Here is a 20,887-nt window from a genome sequence, read left to right as displayed (position 1 = left end):
AGGCCAGCTCAGTGAAACAACAGGTACACAATCAACATAATCACAGCCAAGACAACGAGGCATTCGGGCTGCGTTTGGCAGTCGGGTTTGTGTCGACATGTACGGTGCTGCATCCAGAATGAATAACGGCGTGGCACTGTATCAGTACTGCAGCATTTACTGTGTCGCTAACAATACCGGGAGCCATCTGTGAGCATCTAGGAGTGACTAAATCTGATGTACTGGCTCAATCTATTTGTGTTTTGTTTGTGTTTAATCATAAGTTTATCTTCAGTACATTCTGCTGCTACATGATGAACCTTCCAGACCTCTCAGATCGCCTGGGACAGGATTGCTTTTGGTTAGCATTTAGTTTCTTTGCAGTACTCATCTGGAACAAACTCCCAGAAAAAAGGCTTTTATTTTTGCTACTGACTTTTATTAAATGAAATGCAATGCCAAAATGTGTATTCTCCTGTTTAATCAACCCGTTCTCACTTCCAGCTTGTCAAATATCGCGGTTTGGTCAGCGCCCCTCGGCATCAGATGCACAGAGGCAACCTTTAGTGACAGTTTGTGACGAACCGGACTTTCATCTAACTCCAATGTAAACCCACCCGCGGCATTATTCGACGGTCGGAGCAAGTGACATAGTATTAATAGTGTGAGAATCCGCTTAAGGGCGGGTGGGAGACAGTGGTGGTGGATGGGACAAACAAACTAGACTTTCAACCAGGAGACCGCTGTTTGTGTCCCGTGTGAAACTAAAAGTAATATTTGACTTATTTTATCGTATCAGTCTTTAGTCACGTGACTCGTCGGTATCGTCAGTCGCTATTCAGTGAAGTTAACGTCAAACATGACCGTTTCCTAACCCTACCTAAATGGTTGTGTTGCTTAAACCTAAACTTCCTGTGAAAACGGAAGTTTATTTTGAAAGGACACTATGTACGTATCGATCATATATAGAGTGCTGCAGGGATGACTGATTTTTCTAGGACAAACCGGGAAGTTAGTATCACCCTGGTTCCCTCGACAAAAAGCCAATGGGATTGTTCCATTGGGTTTTGGATTATTACAGAATATAAACTCTGTGGCAAACTAGAATGTAGAATGGCACTCGGAGAGCGCAGACCTCCGCCAAGGTGTCAGAGTACGATTGCCCCCCCTCTCCCTTAAGCTTGCGCCATCATCCATGTGTATTTGTGTTGATGTTGAGATCAGCTGTACGTAGCGGAGCATCGAAAACACTTCATTCAAACTGGACAGAAAAAAAACTCACCTAAACCGTCGTCGTTACTCTTTCCAACAATCACCAAGTGTGCTTTGGTCGAACTCAAGTAATAGAGTTTAATGTGAAAAAATGCAGATTCTACAGTTTTAAAAATATTCCTGAATCCGGATAATGATCCGGATCGCCACTAAAATCAAATGGCTTCTTTATGGGGCAACACACCACCCCTCCAAAAAATGTCATTCAAATCCATCACAGACTTTTGGAGTAATCCTGGTAACGGACAAACCAACAAACTAACGCCGGTGAAAACATAACCTCCTTCGTAGGCCTTCAGCCTTGGCGGAGGTAATAAACGTTTATGATACTTACATGTTTTGTTCAGCAAGATAATTTCCAAAAATGAACGCCACTTTAATTATTTTTGAAGAGTGAATGCAATCACCAGGAGTAAAAAGCTAACGTGAGGCTATAAACAAACTACACCACGTCACATGAACGCAACTCTACACAACGAGGCTGTAAAGGAAGACGAGTCGGCGCGATGACGTTTAGTAGTCTCATTTAGCCGCTCGTTAGCAACCGCTATTAGATAGTGTACCTCTGATACAGGTGTGGTAGGGGATGGTTATGTTATGTTATGAAATGTAATGGCATGGTACCAGTCACTGAATTGTTAAAACAACAAACAATGTTTTCACATTCATAAGGTACATCAAATAAACTTTAAATACCACCACGGCTCCACAGTAATCCCACTCTCTCTCCAGCGAGTGCTAAGTGCAGCTTGTTGTCATCTAATCTGAACGTGTTCACAGTTGAGGTATTTCTGGCTCAATGACTCATGTTCAGCACCTCGGACAGCGACCAGGCTCCCAGACTCTGGCAGGCTGGCAGCTGTCCGTGGTGCTGAATGAGAGCCACAGCCGGCATTACATGAATGAACAGCCTTTCTTAGTTTTTCTTCAGCATGACTTGAACATTTCGTTTATAAACAGCAGATAAATCATTTGATGACGTGTCGGAGTTGGCACCAACTCTCTGCCTAACTCAGAGATGAACACACAGCTAAGGCCGGCCATCATGTGTAGGCAGCCAAAGTTCACTCTCTCCCTGGTTTCGGCTGAGAATTGTATTACGATACATTGAATTCATTTTGGTAACAGGAAACCCCCGGTCTGAAGTAGTGGTGTTGTGACTTACTTGGCACCCTGTTAATTGCTTTGAGAGGCCGCAGTACCCTCACTGTTCTGATGGCGGTGAAGTTGACGTTCTGCAGGTCCAGCGAGTATTCAACCATCCTGGAAAACACACACAAAACATACAGAAAAAAAGATGTTAACAAGTCTATAAGGGGTATCAGAGAGGATGAAAAGCTAGACCAGAGGTCTGCAACATGCGGCTCTTTAGCCCCTCTCCAGTGGCTTCCAGTGGATTTTTTTAAATGGAAATGAATAATAGTTTTTTGTTTACATTTACATTTTTATGTATCATTGTTGTAGGTCTATGGTACGAAAAAAATAAATCTGAGATTTCGAGAATAAAGTCATAATATTATGAGAATAAAGTCATAATATTAAAAAGTAGTAATTTTATGTTTTATTTTATTTTTTCCTCATTAAGTTATGACTTTATTCTCATAATAATACAACTTTTTTTCTCGTAAAGTTATTACTTTATTCTCGTAATATTACAACTTTTTTTTCGTAAAATTATGACGTTATTCTCGTAATATGACTTTTTTTCTCGTAAAGGTATGCCTTTATTCTCGTAATATTCCGACTTTTTTTCTCGTAAAGTTATAACGTTATTCTCGTAATATTACGACTTTTTTTCTCGTAAAGTTATAACGTTATTCTCGTAATATTACAACTTTCTTCTCGTAATATTATGACTTTATTCTGGATATGTCAGATTTTCTTTCCCTCAATGTGACCCTAATACTCCGTAGTACATTTGCACGTGGGTCCTCACTGCATTAGACGTATATACTATATACTTAGACTATAAACTTTGTTGCCTTCATCACAATGCTCAAATGTTTTGCGGCTCCAGACAGATTTTTTCTTTTTCCTAAAATGGCTCTTTTGATAGTAAAGGTTGCTGACCCCTGAGCTAGACCAATGCAAAAAAAGAAGCGTCCACTATAACCCTTGTGATCATCACAGAGAAGCAATTTCACCTGGACTTCCGAGTTGTGCTGATTTAATATACTCCCCTCTCCATGTTTGTTCCAAATAAAAAGCTTAAAACAGAAGCATGCGCACACACCCTCGCACAGTCAGGGTCCTGCTGTGCGGCGCCTAATATGAATTAATGAGCTGGAATTTGTGCACCTAATAAAGCCAGACATTCAAAGAAAACAAGGGTCAGTGCTAGACTTTGTAACAGCAGCTGTGCCTGTTGTTTCTGTGTCTGTAAAACACACTGTAGGACAACAAATCGATTTGTTTGCAGCTGAACACGATTAATAATGTGTGTGGGTGTACTGCTTTACAGAGTGCTGCGCTGGCATTAAAAACTCCTTCATTTTGACACATATGGAGGAAGATGTCAAAGCACAAGTGAGTGAGTACAGTATAAACCCTGAAACTGGATACACTTTTCAGCACATGTAGTGGAAGTATCAAATTGTATCTTGTCGTAACACAGGCGTTCACAAGCTTGAGAGGCTGTGAGATTAGACCTGCACCCGTCTGAGATGAAAGCAGAGCCTTGTGAAGGAGCAGGGATCGGAGGTGGAGGGAATAAACAAGCTTGAAGTAAAACTAGGTGTGGAAGAATGGAGACAGAAGAGGGAAGCATTTTGCTATGTGACCTATTTCTGACAAATTCATTACGGGGGGGGGAACATACTTTGCTCGGAGAATGGCAAGAAGACAGTGAGAGCTCAGAGAAGGAGGGAGGAAGGAGGAAAGGTGGAAGCAGAGGGATGACAGGAGACGAGGAAGGACGGATCAGAAACCGACGCGAGTAAAGCACCGAGGGGATGATTAAGTGCAATATAACGATGGCAATAAAGCGAGATTGAGAGAGGGAGCCTGAGGGTTTTATCAAGTGTTGGAGATAATTACAACGTTAGGAGCAGAGACAGAGAGACATAGAGAGGAGGGCAATGTGCATATATACCTGGCTGAACAGAAGAAAGCTGCTCTCAGGCTGAGACGGGGGTAGAGGCTTGTCAAGAGAAAAGTACAAAAAAGCCGAGGCGGATCTTTCACACAAATATTCTACTCCAAGATATTCCAGCACTCCATAATAACAAGCTCATCGCAATAAGAGGTTGGAGAGCCTACCAGGTGATTTTTCAAGGGTTTAAAAAGCCCCAGCCAATTATTCGCTTTCAACCTTTCGACCTACGCACCTGGAGAGGAGTCTTCAGATTTTTTTCGACAGCAAAATAACAGTGAAACAGACAGTAACATAGACATCTTCCAATTTCCTGGAGTTTCACAGTTTGAAGTGGAATCCTGCGCGGTTTCAAAGTTGGAAAATATGAACAAGAGGTCAAAGTTCTGCCGGGATTCAAGAAAGTATAGGCACCGCCAACTTCAATTAAAGGTCAGATTGGAAGAGCATTCTCAGAGTTCATTCTGAAGCTGGAACAACATGACCGGGCCAAAGTTTCAAAATCGAAACCTGCGCTACCGCAGCAGCTCAAAGGTCTGCTTTATTCTTTGCAGTCCAGCAACCAAATCTCAGTTCAGTGACCAAACCTCTGCATATGCTTCAAAGCATCCGTAAGGTGTGGATGTGACTTAGTGAGCCATGGAATATGAATCTCCCCACATGCCAGCGTATTACCTTGGTGGTGACAGGAGGCGGCGGAGCCCTGATTCTGCTACAGCTCCGCACAAATCAGACAAAGCCAATGCTAGTGAAACACACCGACCATGAACACTAAGGTCGGAGTTCGCAGAGGGACTTGGACACGTTTGTATCTGTGTGTGATCACAGAGGTTCGCTCTTCAATGTGTGGCCATGATCTAATCTGACAGGCTGTTTTCTAGAGCACAGAGCAAACACGTCATCCATTTCACCCGATTCAACCGTTATCAGGCCATTAAATAGGCATTATCAGTCACTATAAGCACCATAGATGTGGGTCATTAGGGGCCTACTACGCCTACTACGTTGTAAAAGTGTAAAACTGAATGAAACGGCATGTTTTGAACACAAACAGCTTCTTTAGGTTTAGGCAACAAAACTACAACTTCTTCAGGTTTAGGCAACAAAAAGAGTTTAACCGTACTGCAACATTTCAGCTGTTAATTTAATCACTGTGTTGTAGTGCGTTGACAGGGCAGGTGTCTCTGTGTGTGTGTGCGTGTGTGTGTGTGTGTGTGTGTGTGTGTGTGTGTGTGTGTGTGTGTGTGTGTGTGTGTGTGTGTGTGTGTGTGGTATGGGATGTAACAGGGATCTGTCATTTTGAGCAATTTTTCTGCAGCAATTTTAGATAAGACAGCTCATTTTGACCACACATACACATACGCAAACAATTATACTTGCACACATTGGTACACTCATTCACACACACACACACAAACACACATTACTGCAACACAGTCTATTATACACATGGGCACAATAACACATACATAAAAAGCATTACCACTGATACAGACTAGTTTTTCACACACAGCAGATATACAGACAGATAACCTCAGTATCACACCCAGATACAAAATCACACGCACACACACACACACACACACACACACACACACACACACACACACACGCGCACACACACACACACACACACACACACACACACACACACACACACACACACACACACACACACACACACACGCACACACACACACACACACACACACACACACACACACGCACACACACGCACACACACACACACGGGCTCGGGGCGACTCTCGGCTCTCACAAAGCTGTGTCAAATCAGAACACAGAGGCCACACACACACACTTTCTGTCTTTCTCACACTAATACACACTCACATCCCCAACTCACACACACACACACACACACACACACACACACACACACTACTGAAGAGTGTAGTTATGTAAGCAGTGAACCCACACACTCTTACACACACACACACACACACACACAAGCAAACTAAATTTAGTGTTTGTCTGTGTTTGAGTTCGGACTGTTCTCTAACCAAACAGCTTCATGAATATTTGAACGGAGGAACTAGATTACTTTTGTTCCTAAGCGGCATTAAAGGGGCGGGCGGAGGATGTGGATTTTTAACCGGATCTTAAACATCCTCCTTCTCTTTTTGGGTTTTCTCTTCTCTTCTCTTGAGGGAGCTGCTCGGTCTCCGCTGTTTACTTTACCCCCCAAAAAGAACCGTCACACGCTGACATTATGAAATATTCTGGTGGAGTCCTCAGAGTGGAGCAGTGGGGGGGGGTTCTCTCTAGGGTTTCCCTGCTGGTTGGAGGAGGAAGCTGGAGGATATAATGTAAGGGGCAGGCTTCACAACACTATACAGGATTCATGAGTACATCTAAGTGAAAAATTCTGTTTCGAAATCCAAAGTGGAATTTACAATCGCAAATGACCACAATCAATATTTGATGAGGTTGTTGCTTAGTGCATCCAGCCCGATCTCATTGCCAGGGCATCAAATACTGAAGTTTTGTCACGGCCATCGACGTTTGATACAGGTTCAGGTTCAGGTGACTTTTTTTGCACTTGTAGGTAGATTTGTTTTGCAGCCAAAATAGAGGATGGCATCCATATTGACAATAAATTAAGCAGTAGAGCACAGACAAAAGACAGACACAACAAAAACATGACAAAGAGTACTCCAAGGCTTACTGGGATGAGGACCCAGCAAAAAGAAGGCCACAAGAACAATATAAAAAACACTGAAATATCAGAACAAAAGACGCAATGAAATGACAATAGTACTAGTAATAATACTTTCCATAAATATATGCAAATGTTGCTAGGACTTATTTAAATGAACAATTGCAGCTGATACCGTCGCAGAAGGTATGAAAAGCACCGGGCGCTCCATTACCTCTGAGATAGTGCGGCGGGAGTGTAAAAAGCAGTTTTATGCCCAACCGTGTATTTCTTTCCTAGACTTAACTATAGTGGTTTTGTTGCCTGATCCCAGAGTGACGCCACGGGTAACTAAAGTGGTTTTGATGCCGAAAAATAAACGTGACAGAGCGGCCAGAAATCTCCACTTCAGTAACACTTACATTCACTGAACTTTCCAGTTTCATTCTTATCTATATGTTGAAGGTTTGTACAGAGGGGGTTGTTAATATATCATTCATAGCATGAACATTTCATTCATAAAAAATGGTGAGAATTGATTTCTTTTATGGCCGTTGACAGTATTTTCTGATTTACGGAGTGATACAAAGATATATCCAACAGTTCCTTTTGTAAAAACATTTGACTCTAATGTGTTGACAATATTAAACAATACTTTTGAACCTGGCTTTATCCAATGTTCAGATTTCTGTTCTGGAAATGTGCGGTCGTATGTGACGAGTTGGGATGAGAAGGTGACCCACTCATTACTCGCTGAGATTTCTGCATTTCAGAGCTCACTTTTAGGATCAAACTCAAACGGAAAAGGAAACTAAGGTTGCATTCTATATCATTTTACTTTTAGTACATACTAGAGCTGCCCTTACTAAGTACGTACTGTTGCGTGTAATATGCATTCAATCGGGACATTCTACTTCATCATAACATTGCACCATAAGCTTCCCTCTTGCTGTGCAGAGGATTGTGGGTCACAATAGCCAGAAAAGCATGCAGGCTTGCATACTGCAAAATGTGACCGGATGTAGTAGGACATCCTGGTATTTTCAGCATACTGCCTTTGACATACTATGTGTTGGGACATACTAAATATTTTTCTTAATGGTATGGTAGTATGGGTATTGAACACACGGTAGATGTGTTTCCCATTGACATGTGAAGTTGCAGGTTATGTTTTCTCCTCTCAGTGACTCGAGAAACCAAATGAACGTGGTGTTTTCAACAGTGTTAATTATTTTGCTATGGTGCAGCGACACATTCAGTCGGTGTCAAACACTGTACTCCATCATCAGAGTGTGAGCACAATACATTATGTCTGTTTATTGATTGAAGTAATCACAGGATTAATAATATAAATTAAAAAAAAACAGCAACTTTTATTGGTTTGCACAGCGAGTGTCCAACCATACGCTCAGAATGACAACCCTAACATGCAGATGTTTAGCAGGTATAACGTTTACCATGTTCACCACCTTAGATTAGTGTGTTAGCATGCTAACAGTTGCTAATTAGCACTAAACAGGTATAGCTAAGGTATAGCTGAGGTATATGAGCTGTATGATATCTTAACAAAAACTAATTCCTCCTTTTTCTTTCGTTTTCCTACGAATGTCCAGCAACACGTGTCTATTTCCGCTCGTTACATGCATACAGTCTTTTCAAAATAAACTTCCGTCTTCACAGGAAAAAAACCTCCTTAGGTTTTAGGTAAGAAAATTACTTAGTTTGTCTTAGGAAAAGATCGACTTGGTTAGGATAAATGTCTGCAAATAATTGTACTGCAATCCGTCCAATAAATGTTGAGAGGACCAGAAGTGGTGGACCAACCCACATACTGATATTATCATCTGTAGCATCACGATGCTAACATGGCTAAAAATGACCAAAAACACTGCTTATACACTGCAGTATAGTTTGTAAATATTACAGCATTAAATCATACACATTATACCAATCCAATAAAACGAGAAAAAGAAAAAAATAACATTTCACCTGCAGGCACATGTGGCTAATGAACGCTGAAAAATCAGCAGCTATTCTCTCAATTTCACTGGCCAGATTTATTAATAAAAGCTCTAAATCATAGTTGTTTATCTGCTTCATGCAGACACTTACAAACACACACACACACACACACACACACACACACACATTACAGCTCACCAGCATTAAAGTTAATCTGCTTTTAGTCACATTAGGTGCAGCATATATAAGGTATTTAATTGGTGATCCAGGCAGCAGAATAGCTAAATGATGGAACTAACTAAATAGATATTGCACATTTAGGGCACCACTCTTCTGGCTGCTCACTGGCCTGAAAGGCGAGAATAAACTAATACGGCAATTACCGGAAAGCACTAAATGTCTCACAGTCCAGACCAAACTCCTTCTGGAGGAGATGGCATTAATTATTAAAATGAGATTAATGGATGCAGTAGATCTTGTGTCCCAGAAGTGGTTTGCAAGTCAGAGAAGATACACACATGCACACAAGACGAGTGAGACTCACACTCATTTACAACGGCTCTGACGCACTCGTCTCCCTAGTCTTTACCTTTTCCCTCATGTCCTACTCTTTATTTTCCACCTCACAAACTCTCTCTTAAATCTCCTCCTTTATTGCTGAAATTATTTTTCTTCTCTTTATTTCTTCACTATTTGTTTTGTCCTCTGAGTGTTTGTTTTTTCCATTCTCACATTCCTGCAGTGTGTTGTGTGGCATCAGAGCTCTAATGAGCTACTGTTACACCTCCAGCTGGGTACAGATACTCATACACATGTCCCAGTGTGTGTGTGTGTGTGTGTGTGTGTGTGTGTGTATGTGTGCGTGTGCGTGTGCGTGTGCGTGTGCGTGTGCGTGTGCGTGTGCGCGTGCACGTGCACGTGCGTGTGCGTGTGTGTGTGTGTGTGTTATATGCACGGACATGTGAATATCTTGTCAAAGATGAAAGCCATCTGCCTGCTGAAGCTGTAACGGTCACATTACCTCCTCATCCCTCTTCCCCTACATGTTCTCCTCCATCACTTCCTGTTAGACTCTACACACGTCATGTGTCAGCCTCTGACTTTGATACCACTGTGAAATAAAATACACAGCGGGAGAGTAAACGGTCGAGTAGTCCCAGAAAACTGGACTGTTTTTAAAGGTCTCAACTTTGTAAACACTGAACCAGGTAAATATGAAAATAGGTGCTGATGGAGAGAAGTCACAAGGTCGTTAACACGATAATAACGCGTAAACGTAAATTCATTTTAACGCCAATAGTTTCTTTGACGCATTAACACGAGGAAAAACAGGCATTGCCGTTTTCAAAGGGGTCCCTTGACCTCTGACCTCCAGATATGTGAATGTAAATGGGTTCTATGGGTACCCACGAGTCTCCCCTTTACAGACATGCCCACTTTATGATAATCACATGCAGTTTGGGGCAAGTCATAGTCAAGTCAGCACACTGACACACTGACAGCTGTTGTTGCCTGTTGGGCTGCAGTTTGCCATGTTATGAATGGAGCACATTATTTTATGCTAAATGCAGTACCTGTGAGGGTTTCTGGATCAATATCTGTCATTGTTTTGTGTTGTTAATTGATTTGCAATAATAAATATATACATACATTTGCATAAAAGCAGCATATTTGTCAACTCCCATGTTGATAAGAGTATTAAATACTTGACAAATCTCCCTTTAATGTACATTTTGAACAGAAAAAAAATGTGATTAATTAAATATTTTAATCGATTGACAGCCCTAATTCTTACTGGGAGTTAAATTTAAGCAATTAATATTAGTTTCAAGTCTGTGCATTAAGTACAGCAGGGATGTTTGTTCTCACTTAGAACAAACACTGAAGGGAAATTGGCTGACCGAGCTCTATTAAAGGTGTCCAGTGTTTCCCAATATTTCCGTCGGTAAGTAGCTACAGCCTGCTAGAAGTATATAGTATAAGTATTACACAATAATTTCCATATTCATAAAATATTAAGGTGAGACACTACATCCAACATACACATCTAGGTGTTTATTTGACTACTTTGTCTATTTGTGTCTGTAGATTAGCATTAGATAATGCATAATTTGCATATTTAAACATAACATTTCAGAAAAGTTAATACAAAAAAAAAAATAGTCTTAATGTAAGCAATCAACTGGGGAATATTTGAGGTGCTATCTATTAGTTATTTTTTTATCCTCTTCACTTGTAGTTTCTTCAGAATGTAGTGAATTTTACAACCCATATCTTTAAAGTCTGTTTTCTCACAGACTCTGAGCCAGAAGTCTCTACTTCAGTAACGCTTACATCACCACCAAACTTTCCAGTTTTCTTCCTATCTATATTCTGAAGGTTTTTACAGAGGGGTTTGTTCATATATCATTTATACCCTGAACATTTCATTCATAAAAACATAGTGAAAATTGTTTTTTTTTATGGCCGTTGACAGTATTTTCTGTTTTATGGAGTTATACAAAGAGATATCCAACAGTTCCTTTTGTAAAATCATTTGACTCTAATGTGTCGACAATATTAAACAAGAATATTGAACCCTGATGTTCATATTTTTGTTCTGAAAATGTCTGCAAATTAGCACACATTTATTAAGAAAATGCCTCATTTGCATATTTAAACATACCATTTCAGAAATTTTGCAACGCACAAATAATTGTCTAAATGTCAGTAATGAACTGGAGAAGTTTTATGGTGATATTGATTAGTTATCTTTACTGTATTCACCTGTAGTTTCTTTCAAATGTATGGAATTTTACAATCCAAATGTTTAAAGACTGTTTTCTCAAAAAGAGTATTTTCTCAGACTCTGAGCCAGAAATCTCCATTTCAGTATCACCAACATCTACCAAACTTTACAGTTCCATTCCTATCTATATTCTGGAGGAATTTAGATAGGGGTTTGATCATATATCATTCATAGCCTGAACATTTCATTCATAAAAACATAGTGAAAATGTATTTCTTGTATGGCCGTTGACAGTATTTTCTGATTTATGGAGTGATACAAAGAGAAATCCAACAGTCCCTTTTGTAAAAACATTTGACTCTAATGTGTCGACAATGTTAAACAATACTTTTGAACCTTCATATTTCTGTTCTGGAAATATCTGCAAATTAGCACATATTTAATAAGACAATGCCTCATTTGCATATTTAAACATACCATTTCAGAAAACTTGTAATACAATAATTGTCTTCAAATATTTAAAACATCTTCACAAAATGAAGTCAAACTTTGTGATCAGCAGTGTTTATTTACGCTGCTATCACCTCATCAATATGTACAAATTGGGTATATTGGGTAAAAAACTGAATTGAACAAATGATAATTAACTCTTATAAACTATGTGAAATAGTTATAACTATTTCATTTAGAACAAGGACAAAGGAGAAAACTGCAGCGGCACGGCATTTCCCTCTGCTTCCAGTGTTTGTGCTAAACTAGGCTAAACGTGTACTAAACCTAAACCCAATCTACTCACTTAACACAGATTAAAATGATGGATATTTACATCTAACTCTCAATGTGTTAGTAGAAGATCACTTTTTCGCAGAGTAGCTTTTCAACAAGTTAGCTGCATTATCCGAGAGAAAGCGACATACAGTAGGAACCATGACTTACATTTCTGTTTTGGTTGGCCAATTTATTTGAAGCAACTTGTATCCATGTTCTTATGGGTATATACTTTGGAAGCATTGGTGGCTTTGAGTTTTAATTGAAGTTTTGACCCCATCTTCCAGTTATACTACTCAGTCAAAGTGCATCCATCATCAAAGTGAACGTATGACACCCGGGGGGCATTTAAATAGATGTAAGGGAAATATTCAGTACTCTGGGAGACAGCCTGTAAGTAGTAATCCACATCATTTTAATAAAAATACATTTTAGTTCTCACTTCTGATGATTTTTACATCAGGTTCATGAAAGTGTTAAAAAAAATGTACTACAGTGCCAGGTTTAAATTTACCGGGGAAAGTAATTAGAGTTTACAGAAACTGGACTGAACTGACAAAGATTCACAGTTCTGACCGAGGGGAAATAAAATTACCTGGAAAGAAATTACCAGTATGCATTTATATTCTATATCAGTTATATGACTTTATGGCTTTATCCGGGAATAATGAGCCATGAATGCACACACATCTGTTTAGACAGTTGGTGCTATATGATACCAGACGGCTTCCCAGGCTTCATTTACTACACGCTTAGTGTCAAAAACTATTCAGGATCATTAACTCAATAACCTAATGCATCCTCTTCCAATTAAACTAATTAGTGCATATGACAACATGTGCACCCAAACACACACTGAGCAAACACATATGCACGCAACAGACTAAGATGTAGTAAATAAAACGCTTCATTTACTTTGTGTCGATCACTCATTGCATTAAATATGCAGTGTAAACTGTAGCATTTAGAGGAAAGTGTGTATTTAACTTTTGTTTTCACATTTAGAGGTGCGCATAATCACTGTTACATCTCCCATTGGTTTGTGGACTACTGTTTTAAAGCCTCAAGTTCGTCATTTTGGCCGTCGTCATCTTGTTTTTTTTGCACCAAGGAGTGACAGGAGAGGGAGGAGCTAAGTACAACCAAACGTTGAATAAGACATTTTTAAGCGTCCAAAATGTTACAGTAGCTTTGATGAGCTGAAAACACACTTTTAAAGTTGCACGACGAAAACATGGACAACTGCTTTATGGTCTATCTGACTCTAAATGGGACCATCATTTACTGAATGAACATCATGCTGTATTGAAGAAGACTTGAAACTAGAGATTGAGACCATAAACTCATGTTTACAATGTTTACTGAGGTAATAAATCAAAGTGAGAAGTAGGCTCATCTTCTCATTGACTTCTATACAATCAGACTTCTTTTAGCAACCAGAGGAGTCGCCCCCTGCTGGCTGTTAGAAAGAATGCACTTCTTTATTGGCTTCACTTTTCAGAACTGGAGGTTGCCACCTAATTTAGAGTGTATGGACACAGTATCAGGCTGCACGGTGGTGCAGTGGTTCGCAGGTTCAAACCCGGTTTGGGGCCCTTCTATGTGGAGTTGCCCTGTGTGTGATAGTCTGGCGACTTGTCCATGGTGTACCCCCCCAACAACCTGAACAGGATAAGCGGTTACAGATAATGGATAGATGGATATAAATACACATGCAAACACAACACAAATGTATTGGACATGTTACAGTACCGCACTGCACCACCATGATTAGCAATTCAATTCTCATTCAGGAGCCTTGCATCGGATGTTAACACAGCACACATACAAGCACGAGCCACATCGCTGCAGCATGCTCTATGAATATGTGACACCATATGGTGTTGATCCAAGATGGCGTCATTCTTTGGCACCGTGGTGCTGTTCTGTTTGTCTGCTTCTGACTGCTTGTTTTTCTCGTGTTCTGTCAGTGGCAGTGCCAGTCATCATGTGTCATCATATGTTAACTGTGTGATTAGAACATGCCATGTATAATCAATGGTAAATACGAGTGCGCTATCATAAAGTAATGTGCAAATATTGACTTGTTTAATATCTTAATATATTGTCTACTCATTTAGTTGTGTTATTGGTACTCCAACACATCGTCACTCCCATTTTGTCAAATACTGCTGCTTGGTCAGTGCCTCTCAGCATCGGAGACCGACGCATGGGGTACCCCTCTTGAGTTACTTTTGGATGGACCAGGGACGGCGTGTCAATATACGCTCATGCAAAGTGTCTTTTCAAAATAAACTTCCATTTTCACAGGAAGTTAGATTTAGGCAACACAACCACCTGTTAGGAAACAGTTGTGGTTGATGTTAACTTCACTGACGTATGACTCTAATTTACTTACGACGTACGTGACAAAATAAGTCAGCGTTACTTTTAGTCTCCTGGTTGAAAGTCTTGTGTTTGTTTCACACTTTCATTTACTTATTTGTTTACATCATCTTATTTAGTCTTATATAACGTTGTCCTTATATTAAGCTCATTGATTTCTGTAGTAATCTCTTCACAAGAACTTAACTGCCCAGTTCGACCAGATGTACTCTGCAGATGACAAAGGATCTTTTAAACCTATGGATCAAAACCATTCACTCATATATCTGTTGAGAAAAACACTCAAAGAAACAAGGGGGTCAGGGATTTGATGAGACATCGACAAAATACTAAAATACCCCTCCTTTGTTGAGCATTAAACTCTCCGCTGTGCAGACTTTTGCAGTAATGACTAGATGATAGAGTGCCTGATTCAGCTCTGCAGCAGCACAAGTTCTTTCTCTTCAGAGCTGACAGGATGGTAGATTCACTAAAACCACTGAGGGAGCAGCAGATAATATGTGAATCGATAGTGGCGCACTGACTCAAAGCTTTTGAGAGTCTAACAATCAGATGCAAACTATTGATAATTCACCTCTATTATATTAGCAGCCACCCTGGTTCCATAACCGGAGAATTCATTGATTTGATAAGAGGAGATTTCAGTCATATTAAATAAGAAAAGACATCACCAAGCATCGCTACAGTTCGATACCACAGGCAGACTGACTTAGAAAGAGTCCCCTTTGGGCAGCCAGATCACAATTTGATCATTTCTATCTCATCAATCAAACAACGGTTCATATGATATCTTACGGAAAATGATTCCTCATTTTCTGTGCGTTCTCCTACTAATGTCCAGCAACATACACCGATCAGCCATAACATTATGACCGAATATTGAGTAGGTCCCCCTGACCCGTCGAGGCATGGACTCCACTAGACCTCTGAAGGTCTGCTGTGGTATCTGGCACCAAGCCGTCAGTAGCAGATCCTTTAAGTCCTGTAAGTTGCGAGGTGGGGCCTCCGTGGATCGGAATTGTTTGTCCAGCACATCCCACAGATGCTCGATCGGATTGAGATCTGGAGAATTTGGAGGCCGAGTCAACACCTCCAACTCGTTGCCGTCCACCTGATGTAAAAGAAAATGTGATTTATCGTACCGGGCCACCTTCTTCCATCGCTCCGTGGTCCAGTTCTGATGCTCATGTGCCCATTGTAGGCGCTTTTGGCGGTGGACACGGGTCAGCACGAGCACCCTGACTGGTCTGCGGCTACACAGCCCCATACGCAACAAACTGCTCCTCACTGTGTGTTCTAACACCTTTCTATCAGAACAAGCATTAACATTTTCAGCAATCTGAGCTCCAGTAGCTCTTCTATTGGATCAGACAACACGGGCCAGCCTTCGCTCCCCACATGCATCAATGAGCCTCGGGTCTGACCCTGTCGCCGGTCCACCGGTTTTCCTTCCTTGGACCACTTTTGGTAGGTCCTGACCACTGCAGACCGGGAACATCCCACAAGAGCTGCAGTTCTGGAGATGCTCTGACCCAGTCGTCTAGCCAGCACTATTTGGCCCTTGTCAAAGTCGCTCGCATCATTACACTTGCCCATTTCTTCTGCTTCCAACACGTCAACTTCAAGGACAAAATGTTCACTTGCTGTCTAATATATCCGCCCCACTGCCAGGTGCCATTGTAACCAGATAATCAATGTTATTCACTTCCCCTGTCAGTGGTCTGAATGTTATTGTTGATCAGTGTATATCAAATTTCCACTTGTTACATGCAAACATACATAGTTCACAGGAAACAACTTAGTTAGGTGTAGGAGAAGATTGTGGTTTGGGTTAAAATAACTACAGAAGTGGCGTTACTAAAGAACGGAAGTTACATGACAAATAAACGTTGACTTCTGGTTTCACACGGGACATGGAAGTGGCCTCCTCGCTCTTTACACTTCCTGGTTCACGATTACATGGATTAAGCATGGAATTATTTTCATGGGATATATACGAATTACAGTGCATTACTTTTTTAGGTATAGCTAAAGGTGTGTGAGAACAGCCTGAAACAAAGCAGTAAGCAGAGAGAAACACTTGTTTTGGTTGGGCAAACTTACTGAACAAACTGACTGTTGGGAACATACTGGTCATACAGAGTATGAGTTTGTGTAGTTTGTGAGAATTCAAGCTGACAAAAGCTGCTGTTTTCTATAAGAAATTGTGTCTTATCCTGAATTATATCTCACTTCTATGCTGTAAACCAAACAAATCAGCATTACAAAATCAGAAGATTCAGTCCTTCACAATAAATGTTGAAATGCACCTGGTTAATCACTACGTCATCCAAGAACATTATAACTTCCATCCAATGTTTCAGGAACCTATATGAGCGGACAGCACTTATTTCTGTCAACGGAGGGGGGAGAACATCTGATATATATGTAAATATAGTTCTGCCAACGCAGATCGGGATCAATTATGGTCTCCCATCTGCTCCCCTCGCCGGTATAAGGTTTGGCAGCTCAGAATGTGAAGTTAAGATATATATAATGGCAGCATATGTTTGATATATGAGGGACTGCACATTTAAAGTGTTCACATGTAAGCACATATACACATGAAAACAATACCAGAACAGAGAGAAACAGATGGCACAGATAAAAAAGAAATATATAGACACCCTAACCCTGACATAAACAGACAAATACACAAATTAACTTCAAACACAAGCACGATCTCACCAACATGACACGACTGTCACATTGAAATCTCACCAACATGACACATTATGGGCTGTACTTTGGGAATTCCTGGAAATGGCAGATGAAGGAGGGAGTGAAGAACAAATAAATCAAACAAACTATTCGCCAAAGAAGAAGCAATAGCAGTCATGTGGTCCTAATTTTGAGTGCCACTGATGTCAGATAGACACTATCTATACTCTTGACACTCTTCCTGCAGCAGCAGCGGCGGCTGTCCACTCTGATCTGAACTAATCCGCTGTCATGTCTCCCGGCCTCCGCCTGCCACCACCTCCTTTTTCCTGGGTTCAGCAGTCAGTCCGGTTCTCTCCTGATCAACTGGATTGGCCAGCAGCGTATAGAAACCAGCTTACTAGCTGTACGCTAGCAACCTAGCGTGCTATGAATCAATGAAGTGGGCTAACGCCAGCCAGCTCAACAAATGAAACTTACACACTAAGATACTAAAGGTAACCTTTATAAGCAATGCCAAACCATGACTCTTCTTCGACCACGGTCCCCGCTGGTGTTTCATCAAATATTAAAGCACACACCGGGTTCATGAGGCGCAGTCCTAACCGGGCGACCGGAGCGGACACTAGGGACATATTGATTTCAGCGGCATTTAAAATACAATTTTATTATTGAAAAAAAATGATTTAACAATTTCAAATGAGTCTCAGAACATCCGTTTAAGTGTCATGGAAATTAGTCATTAGGAACATCCCTAATCTTAAAGATGCTTTGGGTTAATCATTTTCTGATGAAAAAAAATATATATATCAATAATAATTTAGAATTATTTCAGAAAATATATTTTTTTAATGCCTGAAAGAACTATTGCTATAAACAGAACAGAATAAGAGGATCCCATGTACTGCAAACTGCAGAGAACAGTGTCCTCTTGCAGCAGAAAACAGAAAATATAAATGTTTTATTATTAACATTTGAAATCATGTAATAAGATCTGAGGAATCTGTAAAAGCTGATAAATCCAGCCTGCCTAACTTGTGTCACTTGATGACTAAAAAATGCCTTTCTCGTCTGGTAATAATACAATTATCTGTGGAACAGAGTATCATTTGTCACTGTGGTGAATCTCTCAGCAGTTGAACTTCAGTGCAGCATCACCCATCAGGAGCCAATCACACAACCAGCATCTAAGGCTGTAACAATGGTGGCAAGCAACGGCACGCAATTAGCTGGCTCCGATTGCCCATTGAACAGCGGTGGTTCTGCTAACACGGGTAATGCTCAGAGCAACAGTCGAGTGAGCGAGCAACAGAGGAAACGGTCCTGGCTGTCGCTCTCACAATGGGTTTGATAAGAATGCATATGGAGCGTAAAATGTGTAAATTTATGAGCCCTGACATTTCTCCATTAATACGCCTTGATGTCCCTCGCTGTCGCCGTTATATTGCAGAGTATTTTTTCATTCATGCTCTCTCGACAGATCGGCGTGTCTTCACCTCCTCTCCTGCTCCCGCTGCTGAGTGTTGGCGACAGATAGAGGGCGTGGAGGGAGAGAGGAGGAGCTGAGAGAATGAATGGACCCTGAGAGAGGAGGTGTAAAGCTGCAGCCTGCACTCACAGATAGCCTCTCCAAAACTACCCCAGATGACAGACTGACACAAAAGGATACACACACATGCATATTTTTAAATACACAGTATGCACTTGCATACACACCAACACAAGTATACAATACATGAGGATCATGAGGGGGCAGATTCCAGTTATACAAATATTTCTGCAGCAGAGACGTGGGTGAAAAAAATAAGAATCCAATGGCAAAGAAAAATGTCTGTTAAGCAGAAATGGATAGTGGAGAGTGGCATAAACAAGCAATCTTAGAGACTTATTGCAAGTTGAAGTTGGATGGCAGGGTCAAAGTATGGAGACGACGTGGAGAACGCTATGCTTATTGTTGCACTGATCGACCAAACACAAATTTCCAAACTTTTTTTTCCGAGTTCATGATGCTCTATGTTGCCATAGTTATGGCGGGAGTAAAGGAGGAAGTCAAATGACGTAGTATAATGGGCAATAAAGTCTGCATATAGGCAGGAAGTCGGGGTGGATGGACGGGCCAAAAATCACAGGATTTTGACCAAGGGACAACTCCAGGGTCTGAAAAGTGAAGCTAATGCTGAAGTGCCTTAAACTTGCATTCTTTCTAACAGCCAGCAGGGGGCGACTCCTCTGGTTGCAAAAAGAAGTCTGATTGTATAGAAGTCTATGAGAAAATGAGCCTACTTCTCACTTGATTTATTACCTCAGTAAACATCATAAACATGAGTTTATGGTCTCAATTGTTAGTTTCAAGAGTTTATTTAGAAAAGAACAGTGTGCATGTACCTAGCGGAAATTGACACAAATTTGACGAGTTGGGAGTGAGAGCGTGTTGGATAGTCAGCTATAACCCTCACATTTAATTTACTGTATGACGAGAATTTGTTTATTCATGATTTCAAGTTACTTTCAAACTGAAAACTGGTTCTTGCACAATTCACACAGAAGTTAATCCAAGTCAATATTTTCCTTACTCCCGGTGCCGTTTCAAAAAAAAAAATTCTACAGAAAACTTCCAATCTCCTCACGAGGCAACAGTCATAATGTTGAGCAATCGCAGGTGTCAAGAGTTAAAGACTGAAGGCAAACTCCTACCTTCTCTTGCTTTCAGTACATTCTGCTGCGGGCCAACACCGTGGCGCAGTGCTCCAACAAATTAGGATCAGATTCACTCATTGGAAGTAATGTTATTACTGCAACCAAGAGCCGAGAGCAGCCATACTGTACATATAATCACCACACTGGAGATCTGAATATGGAGAGACAGATATCCTATGGCGCTGGTCCTGTTGTGCATAATGGAACTGAAGTCATTATCTCAGCTGTGAGAAACCTCAGAGAAAAAACCTGAGGATGAATAAGGAAATGTATCCAGTTGTTCAATAAGGAAAAGACCGACAGGTTTCACTGGTTATGTTTGTATAATGTACGAGTGAAAGAAGATGTCTGAACGCAACAGTGCATGCATGTGCACATACCGACATCATTGTCAGCTTGCAGTCCTTCAAGGACTCCTTGACGGTCTTAAGAGTGGTAAATGGACTGCATTTATATATAGCACCTTTCTACCTTACCGGACAAAGCACTTTACTACTCACCCATTCACACACATTCATACACCGATGGTGGCGGAGCTGCCATGAATATTGTTGGCCTTTCCATCGGGAGGAATTTGGGACACTTCAACATGCAGACAGGTGGAGCCGGGGATCAAACCGCTAACCTTGTGATTACAAGACGAACCACT

General features: G+C 40.8%; 1 protein-coding gene across 1 annotated transcript in view; it reads right to left on the bottom strand.

Annotated features, from left to right (window-relative positions):
* The window catches only part of LOC141765075 (voltage-dependent T-type calcium channel subunit alpha-1I-like), a 166,557-nt gene that overhangs the window by 132,216 nt on the left and 13,454 nt on the right, over positions 1–20,887 (bottom strand). Inside the window, exon 3 of the mRNA XM_074630929.1 lies at positions 2,417–2,514. Within this exon, the coding sequence (XP_074487030.1) occupies positions 2,417–2,514 (98 nt within the window). The remainder of the gene's footprint in view (positions 1–2,416; positions 2,515–20,887) is intronic.

The sequence above is a fragment of the Sebastes fasciatus genome, chromosome 3 (genome assembly GCF_043250625.1).
Source record: "Sebastes fasciatus isolate fSebFas1 chromosome 3, fSebFas1.pri, whole genome shotgun sequence".
In the NCBI taxonomy this organism is placed as follows: Eukaryota; Metazoa; Chordata; class Actinopteri; order Perciformes; family Sebastidae; genus Sebastes; species Sebastes fasciatus.
Note: the sequence above shows the minus strand (reverse complement) of the source record. Positions and strands in the feature narration are given on the sequence as shown.